The 13,834-nt window shown below is 41.6% G+C and overlaps 1 protein-coding gene across 4 annotated transcripts in view; it reads left to right on the top strand.

Annotated features, from left to right (window-relative positions):
• Positions 1-13,780, top strand: part of LOC141763721 (uncharacterized) — a 63,867-nt gene extending 50,087 nt beyond the window's left edge. For 3 of the 4 annotated variants that reach the window (XM_074628426.1, XM_074628409.1, XM_074628416.1), the window contains exons 10-18: positions 462-528; positions 6,821-6,944; positions 7,111-7,201; positions 8,174-8,279; positions 8,498-8,571; positions 9,543-9,641; positions 10,884-11,000; positions 11,224-11,321; positions 12,455-13,780. In XM_074628426.1, coding sequence (XP_074484527.1) covers positions 462-528; positions 6,821-6,944; positions 7,111-7,201; positions 8,174-8,279; positions 8,498-8,571; positions 9,543-9,641; positions 10,884-11,000; positions 11,224-11,321; positions 12,455-12,668 — 990 coding nt within the window. In that variant the 3' untranslated portion in view covers positions 12,669-13,780. The remainder of the gene's footprint in view (positions 1-461; positions 529-6,820; positions 6,945-7,110; positions 7,202-8,173; positions 8,280-8,497; positions 8,572-9,542; positions 9,642-10,883; positions 11,001-11,223; positions 11,322-12,454) is intronic. The other variant, XM_074628434.1, reaches the window with a different exon arrangement.
• Positions 13,781-13,834: the final 54 nt, after the last annotated feature.

The following is a 13,834-nucleotide window of genomic DNA, read 5'->3' as shown; positions in this document are numbered from 1 at the left end:
GTAGAAACACAAAATACAGGTATGAACCTGAAAATCAGCATGATATGGGACCTTTACAAGTTTTATTTGCCTAGGAAGCCCTTTCCTTATGTTTTCAGGTCAGTTACAGCTGCTGCTGCTGCTGCTGTTGTGAGCAGTACAAGTTTTTAGTTTTTTATCCATGATTGTTTTAAGACAAGACAGGATCTGCTCACCCTCTGTCCATAAGCTTGCTGTAATATTTGGGAACCCACTAGCTCTTTTATCTGATTTACTACATTCCTGCTCACAACCACAGCTGACCTTTTAAGAATGTTTCCTGCAGTGAACTTTGAATCCAGTGATTGCATCACTTATCTGTGAAAAGTACAACTAGTAAAACATAGTGTACTGAATAGTGAATTGTTTTAGACACAGCCTCAGTGTGCACTGATGCTCATATTTATTTTAAATTGAGTCTCTTCATCTTCTCTTCTGTGAAGCGCGAGGAGGCCTTGAAGCAGAAGAAGGGGCTGTCGCAAGAACTGGCAAACCTCCGAGACGAGCTGGGTAAGAGACCATCTTTCTACACATCCACACACTATCATGCTCTCTCTCTCTCTCTCTCTCTCTCTCTCTCTCTCTCTCTCTCTCTCTCTCTCTCTGTTTCTGAGACAACGTAGTGTAACGTTAAACGAACATAACAAGGCTGCTGAATGAGAGAGACATCCGCCGTTACGTTACACGGAAACACACCGCGTTAATAACCTGTAGTCCTCCAGAGGTGTAACCCCCCCCCCTCCCATTTCTAACACCTGAGCTAATTGGTATTCATTGCTCCCGGGTGTAACCCAGGTCGTATCTGAATTGTCCTGACCAGGGTTCAACCCGGGTTGACTGGTTTGGTTTGAACTGTCTCTTTCTGTCTCTCTCTGTCTCTCTCTCTGACTGTCCCTCTGTCTCTTTGTCTTTCTCTCTGTCTCTCTCTCTCTTTTTCTCTCTCTGTCTCTCTCTCTCTGTCTCTCGTGCATTTGCATATGACACACACATACAAGCGCTATATATATAAATGCAAAAGTCCATTTACATTATCAAGGACAGGTCAACTGCCATTCAAAAGCTGCTGTTATTTCTGTTGTAATACTGACTTGCAGCTGCTCCTCTGCACAGGCCGCAACCTGTCAACACATCTGTCATCTGCTCTGTGCACCTGTGTTTCCAGGACTTTTTTATGTGCACACGAGGACTCGTACATTATACAATAACATCAATGAGTTATTTGGATTGGAGTTGTAGGATTTCACTTTTGAGACATTAGTTTAATTACTATAAAACAGGTTCAAAAATCCAGAAAACTGAGCCTGTAGCAGTCTCCACATTTTATTTGACACTAGCCATGTTTCCATTCACATACTCTTATTCGCATTATGAAGTATCACATTAGAAAAGCTGTATGGAAACTTCCTCCATTCAATTCAATTCAATACAAATTGGACTAATAATAATAATAAAATAGCAGTGGATGTGATAGAGTGATAATAGAAATATCAGAAATAATAGCTGTAATAATAATAGAAATATGACTACTACTACTAATAAAAAGGCTGATAATAATGATAGTAGCAGTGGGTGTCAAGCAGGCAGCAGACACAACCACGATCCAGGTGTAACCCTGATCCATGGATACCTGCGAGACGAGAAAGCTCAAACACTCCGGGGAAGAAATCAAGTTTTTGATTTAGAGTTTTTGAAATTGCTCAAAAAGGTTTTGCCCCTTGTTTGAGGTAGTTTTTGTCTTTGTTGAAAAAGAGTTAATGCGCTAAATGGATTATGGAAACGCCTTTGCCGAATTAACTCTGACGGAGCGAACATTTAACTCACATGACTGATGAGCTGTTTCTGCTGTTGGCGTCTTCCCAGATATTCCCATAACATGTGAATGCTTGTCTTGAAACATGGCCAATACGAGCTGACACGAAAGAACAATTCAAACTGTTTTGTTTCCGGTTCGCAACCTCTGCTTCTTCTACTCTGTTTAATGTAGCCTATAGCGCCAAATACTGACCAATCTGCTGTAGCGGAGTTTATTCGCTCCAAACCAGTTGATGGAAACTACTTTGCTTTGCTTTTTTGTGACATTATGAAAGTCACAAAAACTCAAACAATTAACTCAATATTGATCATATATTCACTTGTTTATTTCAAATCCAATCTTTTGGTTGCAGCAGATGAGTAATCCTTCAATAACAATAGATCACATGGCACTGACTGATGGGGAGTTTTCAGAAAATGATTAGGAAACAGTTTTCTTGTCCATCATACGTGTGTGTGTTTGAGGTGTGTTCCTCAGCAGCTTGGCTGTCTGCCATTTAACTGTCATTGAGACGATGCATGAGTTCAACCTCGATGGTTACAAACAAAGAAAAGAAGTGAAACCAGGCAGGTGAATAGATTGTATTAGTGATCTACTTGAATCTTCTCACAAACTGTATGTAGACCGTCTAATAATTCAGTTCACGATCTTAAACAAGAACATATGTCTTCACATATGTGTCCCTCTGGCTAAGGTTTCTATTTGGAGATCTGAATCTGACATCCACTAAATATAACATTAAGCTCTGTGTGCTATATACTAACTGATTCTGGTATGTACTGTATGTGTGCACATGTGTGGAGAGCTGGGAGTGTGTATCATGTCAGTAGCAGCTCTGCCTGTTTGGCTGATACAACAGGATTATAAAAGATCACACCCGCCGACAGTCAAGATACCACACCATGGTGACACATACAGTATAGTGTGTGTTCACATGCACTTTATATGTGTTATATTTACATAGCAACATGAAATGCATGCATGTCTACACACACACGCGCACACACATGCATAAATAACCATGACTGTAATTTAAGTATATTCGAGTATTTGATACACTCTCACACCGCATGCATGCTGCACATGCCAGGCACCACACACCCACACACACACACACACACACACAGCAGCAGAGCACATCCTGAAAGCCTTTTCCTCTTCACCATCACTTTCTTTCTAAAGCCCCCTCTCTTTCCACTGTCCTCTGTCCATCATTCTGAGCTGCAGAGACTATAATCTTTTCTTTTACTGCGTGTTTGACCTTTGTCAAAGTATAGACCACTGCTGTTCCCCCCCCCCCCCCCCCCCCCCCCCCCTGAGAGAAAACTAGACTTCTGCACCTCCTCATGGCTCTGTTTTCAGGCTTTAAAAAAATCAAGCCTGTGACGGGAGACTTTGCGAGAAATACGTTCCCTGTTCCCGTCTCGTTCGGTAATGTTAGGTGGTTACTGTAACCAACTATTAGAAGTGTAATTATCTCAAAATGGTCACACATGTGTGTGAAGACAATGGAGTAGAAGCGCTGCTGGGTCTCTGTGGTAATCACATACAGGTGCTCTTTGGATTCCTTCAGGTGTATTGGGCTTATTCAGTCTTGTGGAGGGCTCATTGCATGGGTGGAAAAAAGTACAAAATGCAAGTCTCCCTCAAAAATAATCCAAGGCACACTGTAGTGTTTGAACAAAATTAAAATGCCTTTATTTTACATGGCAATAATTGTTTAAAATGACCAACGCGTTGCGACCAACATACATCTTTATCAGGGTCTCCTTCGAGCATGATGTGGTCACACATGTGTATTACATGATCCACAGATGAAAAATAAGATTTACAAATTTGTACATGCGTAATTTGCGTAGTCGTAAATGCGCGTTCTAATCTACACACGAACACCAATCAATTTGAACAGATGGAAAACAGTTTTACAAATGCACACACCCCGGTGGCTCTTCCTCTAGAGCAGTGGTCTCAAACTCAATTTACCTGGGGGCCGCTGGAGGCAGAGTCTGGGTGAGGCTGGGCCGCATCAGGTATTCCACAAAAAAAGCTTTGTTAAAAAACAAACAATCTTCTCAAACGTCATTATTAACAGTTCTTTAACTTGAATGGGTTCTTCTGAACATGAACTGTCCTGAACATGAATGGAACATTGAAGAACATGAACGGTTCTTCTGAACATGGCCTATTGCGTCTCCCACTTTTCCTGAAATTGTCTGTGCTCGTCACCAACCTTTCTCTTCACTGCAGGCTTTGAAAAAGACAAGATATATATTCATTCCACTTGGTGTCACTCCGCAATAAAGTTGTGCCTGCTGTGTTTGTGTTGCTCTGCAATTACACCACCAAACCGCTAGTTGGCGGCGGCGTCTCTATGAGTTTCCTTCTTCTTCTTCTTCTTCTTGTACTACAAACAGAAACTGAGCGGAGTTGGAGCTCATAACTGTTGAACCACAGAACTTTTACTGACATTACTGCAACGCCGAAAAGAGAAAATATATCTGAGTGGATTTGTGTGAACAAACATTGAAAAGATGGAGGCAGAGAGAAGTAGAACTTGGTCCTGGCCGCTCAGCATCGCTGACAGACTGGACCAATCACAGCTGTTGCGGTCTGCGTCGCCGCGACGTGTAGTTACATTTCTGGAGAGGTGCACGTCAGGCTACGGCGTCGATTCAACGCAGAAGTATAAATCAAGCTTTAATCAAGCTTATGCGATGTTACACGGGCGCCGCCATAGTTGTTGTGAAATGTTTCTCTGCTTGCATCAAGCCCGGCCGATTGCCCGTCCCCGGGAGCCATATACCCCGCTGTGATGGGTAGGTTCGTTCAGCTCGGGCTCGCGCAACAAAGGGACCTTCCACACACAACGCGGCAAACTGCCATTCACATGAAACTCGCGGGCCGAGGGCGCCTGGTTAGCTCAGTTGGTAGAGCGGGCGCCCATGTAACAAGACTTGGTCCTGACCGCGGCGGCCCGGGTTCGAATCCGGCCTGTGGCCCTTTCCGCATCCACTCTCTCTCCCCCCTTTCCAAGACTCTATCCACTGTCCTGTCAATAAAAATGAAAAAAATGCCCGCAAAAAAAAAACTTTATAAAAAAAAAAAAAAATTTGCGGGCCGCACTAACATTAAACTTTCATATCAAGGTGGGGGCCACAAAATATCGTCTTGCGGGCCGCAATTGGCCCGCGGGCCGCGAGTTTGAGACCCCTGCTCTAGAGTGAGTATAATATAAGCTAAACCACCGGTTGGAAGCAAAACGTGTTAAATTTGGAGGAGAGAAGTTGGTTAAAGCCAAGCAATGCACTGGCAGCATTACAGACACAGTACTAGACAATATGTAGACCTTTGTAGGCCTATGGGGCGGCTGTGGCTCAGAGGTAGAGCGGGTCGTGGTCTGTTTTATTTGTTTCATTGACTTTTCTTGCATTCACTCAGTCTCGTGTTTTCATTTTGTCGGAATGAGCAGCAGTAAAGCCCTCCTTCCCCCTCACGACCCCAGAAATGACCCCTGCAGGTAGACATTTTCACCCTTGAGAAAAGAAACATGATGTCATAATATTACACCACCACCTGCCAAGCACCTGCTGTCACACAACACACACACACACACAGAGAGTTTGTGTTGTCTGGTCTATAGCTTGTGTTTAAGCTGCTCTCAGCTGTCGTTGGCTTTGTGTCTCCATCACCATGGTGACAGGCGCTTTCACTCTCACTATAGAGCTCCATTCAGAGGGAAGCAGCAACTGCTCCAGCTACAGCCAGTTGTTAGCACACAGTTATATATTGTTATTCCAGGCACAGTCGACGTGTGCGTACAGGGGGGTTTTTGATCAATTGTACCTTTCAAGTGATGGCCTCCATATGCTGGTGGATGATCAGTTCTGCTGCTCCAGTACATAACGCACTGAGTCATAGATCACTGCTTTAAAATCTGTCAACTGTGTGAGTCCCGAGAAGATGACCCAAAAGCAGTGAGAGGCAGAGATCTTTGGTAGTCCAGGTCCTCCCTCTATTTTTTTATTATTATTTATATATATATATATATTTTTTAGAAACAGACTTCAATCAAAATGGCGTGTGATGATGATGGGTTAAGACAGAGGGAAGCGTGCATGTGCTTGTGAGAGTTCAGATTAGTCATGAGAGGAATGAGTCCTGCTGCATACTTCTGAGCTGACTTGCAGATGTTCCAGGGTTGGATCTCATGTCTGCTGTCAGAGTAATTAAACTGGAATGTGGTTCTCAGGGAATGCTGAGGAATTCACACACACACACACACACACACACACACACACACACACACACACACACACATACACACACACACACACACACAGTAAAATATGTTATTCATTACCTGTTGAGACACTGACTGCTTCAGGCATGTCCCACCTCAGTGTAGTCTGGACTGACATAATGTGATGATGATTGTAATGTGTGTTATGGATATGACACTGTGATTAATAGTAAAATGGAAAATGATCAACATAGTAGCTCAATGATGGCTGACTGACTCTACATCTAACGGAGATCTTTTGTTGTGTACCAAACTGTTGATTCTTCTCAGGTCCAGATCTGACCCGCTGGACTAGTTGGATGAAAAGATTTCCTTATGTCTCTGAAACAGCTTATTTCTTTAGATCAGATTATTTCATTGTTTGGAGCAGCACTTGATCCAATAAATGTAGATTGTTGGTCCTCATTTGTATACATATATATTTTTGCATTAGATTTAGTTTCTAGATTCTAGTTTCTTAACTGTTGGTCGTTTCTTGTTGTCAAGAGTTTCATAAAATGTTAATGCTAGGTTAGATCATGCTCTTTGTGTACTGTACATTCTTTATTAAAGAATCGTTTACTGTCATAAATGTCATATGAAACATTGATCCCCAGCCCAGAGTCCAGGTACTTTCAAGGTTGCTTAAAGAGTTTTCAATCAGAAGTACAGACTAACATTTCCTTCTTGCTCTTCCCGTATCCTTCCAGTGGCGTCGTCTCAGTGCTGCGAGCGTCTGCAGAAAGGGAAGGAGGAGGTGCGCGTCAGCTCGGAGGAGGCCCTGACCAGGCTGGAGGAGCAGCACAAGGAGGAGCTAGTGCAGCTGGAGGACAGGTGTGGGATTCGCCTCTGCAGATGTGCTCACAGCTGGACACTCAGCCTCACATACATGGGATTTTATTTTTTTGAACTGTAACTCCTCAGTGTTACCATGCTGCCTGCACTGATTCTACTCTCTCTCTCTCGTGTCTCTAACTGTATGTTTCTCTGTGTGCATCAGATTGAGGAGTTTTTACCAAACAGAATGGGACAAAGTCCACCAGACGTACCAGGAGGAGGCTGACAAATGCCGCATGTTGATGGAACAGCAGGTGGGAGCTCATACACACACATTTTTCAATCAAATGTAGTTCCAGTCACTCTTCTTCTGCGTATTGTGTAACAAGTTGCCCGTTAGTCTCATAAAATGTTCAGCCTGCGTCTCTCCCATAAAACCAAGTTTTATTATGAAATAATAACAGAGTTGAACACGACAGGTGATATAGACAACACTCCCTCAACCAACTCTCATTTACAATGACAGCAGCTAACATTCAATTCAATCCAATTTCATTTATATAGCCCAATATCTCAAATCCCAAATTAGCCTCAGGGGGCTTTACAAGTCTGAAGCCTACTTTTTACACGTCTGCAGTTTGATATGTGGTCAGTGCGTGTTTGTCTGATCATCTCTAAATCTTGAACATTGTTATCTGAGATGATGGAATCACGCCCACCAAAGACGCTGCAGAGAGCTCTGACTGGAAACAGAGTGTCTCCACTAGATCATCCCATCCTCCACACACTGAACTCTGATTGGGTCACAGGAGCTTTGTTGTGACTCACAAAGCTCAGATTCAGAACACACCACGCAGCTGCTCATAAAAAAAATCTCTGCCAGAGATTTATAACCGTCGCCATGGTTACATCTCTGATACAGTTGGTTGCAGTTACCGATAAACTGACTGCAGCTCGAACATGAATGTGAGGCTCAAGTTTTACATTGATCAGAGAGGAGCCTTTAAAAATATGTTCCAGAAACATGTTCCAACCTCATGTTTACACTTTTAATGTTATGTTTCTCACCTCCCACTGACTCACAGACTTCAAGTTTCTGTCTAATCTAAAGATTTGTGACAAGAGAATCGCAATGCTTTTTCTAAATATGTGTAATAACCACATAATGACGAGAACAAACTACCAGTAAACGTGAAGGACTGGATCAGACCTTTCTTACAGTAGTTTCACTTGGCTTTACTAAAGTCATTTGCGCACCGCCCTGATTTTGCGCCTGCATCCTTCAGGTGGACGAGCTGAGGAGCCGACAGGAAGCAGAGAGGAAGAAGCAGGAAGTGAGTCACAGCCAGAAGATGGAGTCGCTCAAACTGCAGTATGAGACTTCCACACAAGGTGTGTGCAGGACAAATACATCCACCACCTTTGAAATAGTCTGTTACAAGCAGAACACATTCATTCACAACACTGAGGACTGTCTAAAGGGATTTATGTTTAACTGTTCAAGCATTAATTACTTTGATATATTGAATGAATGCATTGAAGATGAGTCATTACTGATAAGCCATTTTGCTTCATCACTTGATGCTAATGTGTGTTTGTGTTTATTTCAGAGCTGAAGAGGATCCAGCAGACAGACCTGGAGAACCTGAATAAAACACTGAAGGAGACTGAAACATCTCTCTCTGTAAGAGACCTTCATACTGTATAATCACACTTTAAAGTTTCAACAATGTCAACGTCTTAATGAAACAAACTCCACTGACACTGGTGTGGTTAAAGTAAAGTGAGCTGTCATGTTAAACTTTTCCTAGTCAGCGTTCCTGGAACCACAAACATACTGTACTTAAAGGAATAGTTCACCAAAAAGATAATCTGAATTGTACATAGTGCAATAGAAAAAGTCTTCAATGGACTGGCGTTAAGGAGAGCGGAGCCTTATGCTCACTAAACTATTGTTAAGCAAAGCATTTCCTGATTATCCTCCTGTGAAGGAAACAATCCTTCAGGGTGAAATGCTTTGTTAAGGAATAGTTTAACGAAAATAGTTCGTATCGTATCGTATATCTGTGAGCCTGGTCGAGAGTTCAGGGCATTTGCCCTTTTCTATCCATAAGCAGTCATCATTGTAGGGAGGAGAGAGGAGATGGAGGAGGAGCCCACTCGGTAGGGAGGCAGCATGGCCTATGCCCGGCCAGTTGAGAAGAGTTTTGTTTTTTTCTTATAACAAATTAAAATAAAATAAAATGTGAATAACACAAAATGAAATAAAAACAGAAAAAAAAGTAAAGTAAAAAATAAAAATAAAAATAAAGAAAACTTTAAAAAAACAACCGATCTGGGCGAAGATCAATATCAATATCATGTGACTGTGTACAGTGTGTGTGATTGAGAGGGGTGGGGGTGACTGGCAGTCAGTCAGGGTGCAAATCAAATTAAGGCAAGATTAAAAAATAAATAAAATAATAAATAAATATAGATAGATAGATAGATAGATAAGTAAAAGGATGATGGATAAAAGGATGATGTTTAAAGGTGATGGATAGAAAAGATGATGTAGTTGTATGTGGTGTGTGGACTGTAAATGAAGTTAAATGTAATGTACGAACCAAAGCTCAGTTCACTCAGTAATTCTTCTGTCTTCCGTCCTCTCACCAGGAGAAAATATGTGAGCTGTCAGCAGAGAAGGAAGCTCTGAATGAGAAGCTGAGAGCAGAGGAGGAGAGGAGGAGGCTGATACTCAGTGACAAGAACCTGGTAAAGATGGTTACTATAGTGGAGACTGATAGAGACTCTGTTGGTCTGTCTCAATCTGTCTCTCTGCTTCCCCCTGCTGCTTTGGAAGAGTCACACACAAACTTTATTTTGAGCCCAATGAACTGACATCTAGGCCTAATTCCAATCCACCCCCTACACCCTCTCCCTACCTACATCCACTCCGTTTACACGTTCGCTTGGAGGGTCCGCCATATTAAGGGCCATTCCAAACCAATTCGCTGAGAGTGGAAGTGGGTTATAAAACCCTCCAACAGCAAGCTGCATCGATGCCGACTTAACCAGCTGCTGTTTTGAGTTCGTCAAGGAACACGATCCAATGTCAGTTCCGTTCGATTACCGGTATAAACATTTAAACTGTAATCTGCTCAAACTGATAGACATTTAATTTATTTTACTTTATTGTCATACAGATGTCAACAACATAATGTAAATAGATTGTATTTAAGATCAAATATACCCTTGTCCAGAGTAGAAAACGGTAGACATGTTCATTAGATTGTTAATTGTTGTATATATGTTTGTATATATATATACATATATGTATGTATATATATATACATACATATATATATATAAATAAATTATTTTTTACCCCTATCACGAGCTATAATTCCATAATTTATTTTATCTGCAACTGTGCAATACTGTCTCAACAGTGAAATAATTTATCGCAATTAATCAGCTGTGCAATAATCTGGTTCACTCCGGCATTAACACTGCATGTATTTATACAGTATATTTAAACTAATATTCTTATTTCACACTATTCTTGCATTTTTATAAATGCATGCATTTATGTTATTTACATAGATCCTATTTTTCAGCATTATAATTTGCACTGTTTTACTGTTTTTTTTGTATTTCTTATTATGATTTCTCTATTTTTATATATTTATATTTATATTCTAGAACGGGAGCAAAACGTAACTCAATTTCCCCCCCAGGGATCAATAAAGTATTTCTGACTCTGATATTTATTTTCTTGCCGGAGAGAGGGAAGTCCATCCCGGCCGCTGTATTTATACCTTACAGCTTAAAGAAGGGTGCTTCATTGAGCTGCCTGTGTGTGACTACAAACGGAGTTCACTCCACCACGGAGTGGGAGGGTGGAGGGGCCGGATTGGAAATGGGCCTCCTAGTAGGCCTCCTTAGCTCACAATAATGACATGATAAGCATGACTTGTAATCAGTATTACTGATCCAACTTGTTTGTTTGTCTAGAAGGACTCCCATACAGTGTACCTGGAGCAGGAGCTGGACAGTCTTAAGGTGGTGCTGGAGATCAAGAACAACCAGCTGCACCAGAAGGAGAAGAAGCTCATGGAGATGGACAAACGGGTGGGCATCAGTCTTTCTCTACCACATAGTAGTCGCCCCACTGTGGCCTAAATGCTGTCAGAGTCCAATATTCAGAAACAAATTTGAATATCTTCACTTTTTGTGCAAATTGAAGTCGAGCACAAAACATACTGCATGTTTTGTGCTCGACTTCAATAGACATATTGACAGAATTCAGAGGAATGTATGCATATACATCAAACCGGTCTTTTGTGTGTCCCAGTTGGAGACTAACGTGAAACTGGAGGAGTGTCTGAATAAGGTCCAGCAGGAGAACGAGGACTACAGGGCCAGGATGGACAAACATCAAGCTATCTCCAGGTACGTACTCGCGGTGGTGACTCATCTCTCTGCAGAGGTGTCAGTTTGACCATCTGCTCTTACAGCAGCAGCCTCAGGACTCCATTAGACCTGGACCAGATAAGACACTTACTGTTGATTCAACCTGCCTGGGAAACCGAGTGTTAGAAGGTTTTACCCTCTGAGGTAGTGGTGCCTATAAACAGGTTAAAACTATGTATGCGTTTTACTGACGCACATTTAAATAGTTAAGATGAGTGAATTCATTTACTGTGTGTGGTGTGAATAGAAGGTCTATGAGTCATGCTTTCCTGTGCTTTGGTCTTCTCTCACATTAACTCATAATCGGTAAGATTGAACATCGTGTTCTGGGTGGGACGATTGCTCATCCCAACATCAGCCACATAAAGGAAGTGTATTTATTGTGAGGCACTGAAGTTAAATAGTTTAACACTAACATTAATCTGAAATGAATAAATAATCTGAATGCAGCATCTATATTATTCTGTGATGAGTGTCTCATCTGACCAGTGAATCATTCAAACCATCAATCACACTTTATTTATATACACCTTTCAAATAATTCAAAGTGCTGGACAGACGATTGACAAAAATGAAGTGTTAAAAATGGATTTAGAGACTAATGCACACCAAAACAACCAATATAAAAGTGTATTGAATAAGAAAGCAATAAAAGATGGGTATTTAAGATAATAAAATACAAGGAAATAAAAATAAATAAATAAAAATGATGAAACTCCTCAAAATAAGCAAATTGCATTAAAATAATGAAATTTTAATAAAATAAAAGAGATAATAATGATCAGCAATAAAATGTTGATTAAATAAAATACAGTAAAATAAACACTATAATGATGATGATAAATTAAAAAAGTATAAACACTAAAAAACATAAAATTATAAGATTATAAATCACTATAGAAAAGTTTAAAAATATCAATATTTTCAGCTTTTCAGTGAACACATGGACATTTGTTAATACAGGGGGTATTTTGTTAGATCACACATGGGCGGTTGACCATGTTAGCTCTTGTTTGTGAGTTCAGTTGACCTTTTGACAGTGCACTGTTGACCAGTGTGAAGCACTTCTTCCAGATATCAACCACAGTGTGTCTCCCTGTCTCCCCCTGCAGGCAGCTGTCCAGTGAACAGGCCAAACTCCAGCAGACGCTGCAGAAAGAGTCCAAGGTCAACAAACGCCTGTCCATGGAGAACGAGGAGCTGCTGTGGAAGCTGCACAACGGTGACCTGCTGGCGAGTCCCCGCCGCCTCTCGCCCACCTCGCCCTTCGGCTCACCGCGGAACTCTGCCTCCTTCCCCACAGCTGCGCCCTTATCACCCAGATAACCCTAGATAACAAACGTCGACCCCCTTCCTCTCCTCTGACCTCCTGCTTCTCCTCAGAATCTTCACAAGCCTTGCACACACAGCAGTGTCCCTGGATATTAATGATAAACTTGTACATTTACGGAATAAACTGCATAAAAGACGCTTATTTTGAAAGCCAAAAGACATTGCGGTGGCACCGATGCACTTAAGTCTGAGAGCGGGACTGACCTCGCTCTCTACCAAATGCCTGGTTCTCCAGCAAATCTTTCTTCTTTTTCCGAAGAAAACGTAAATAACAGGCACACCTCAGGGTCTGTACATGGCGCCTCACCCTCGTTATGACTATCCTTACCTGTTTTTTTCTGATATGTTGTACAGTTTAAGTTCCGCTCATCCTGTTCTTTTATCCTTCTTAAAGAGGTGGATGAGAAAAAACCTTGGATTCGCGGCGCATGTAGGTTTGTGGAAACAGACTCAAAGTTGTTTGGGTTTGGATAAAGTGACGGGTACTTCTCGGTGGATTAGCATGGATTCTTTTTCCTTTTCCCTTCTTTTCAAAGAGGATGATTTTTCCCCAAAGAGCGAAGCTCAATCATTTATCCGCTTTGGACCTCTGGATGAAATGGATGAACGTTAATGTCCTTTTGTGGGCAAACAGGAACAAATATTCATACATTTACATGAACCTTTGATCCAATGGATATATGTTCCTCTGTGTGCTCCTCACAACCTCTACCTTAATCTACTCCGTGGAATGTAATCACACCTTTGGATGTTAAGTCTGAGCAGGGCCAGTTCAGAGACACAAACACACCATCTCAGAGCCAAAGTGTGTTGGCCAGGACAGTGTTCACCCGCTCCCCCTTTTACGGTTTCCTCCTCTCATTAACAATGACTCTAAAATCACCTTGTGCCCAAACAGAAACAAGGCAGAGCTGATCATTTCCACAGAGAAAACTCCCAGACTCTCCGTAAGCTGACCGATAACTGGCCCTCTGTTTCACTGAATCACTTTGTCTGTCTGTCTGGTATTGTTCCTGAAAAACCTCAGATGTACCCAAACTGTCTCAGTTCACCATGTTCTGTTTTATTTTGGACACAGAATAAATACAATATGACATTATATTAAAGCAACATTGTTTTATTTTCAGTGTTAAAACAACAGTCAAAGGCTGGAGTGAGAG

Source organism: Sebastes fasciatus, chromosome 3 (genome assembly GCF_043250625.1).
Source record: "Sebastes fasciatus isolate fSebFas1 chromosome 3, fSebFas1.pri, whole genome shotgun sequence".
NCBI classification, from domain to species: domain Eukaryota; kingdom Metazoa; phylum Chordata; class Actinopteri; order Perciformes; family Sebastidae; genus Sebastes; species Sebastes fasciatus.
Note: the sequence above shows the minus strand (reverse complement) of the source record. Positions and strands in the feature narration are given on the sequence as shown.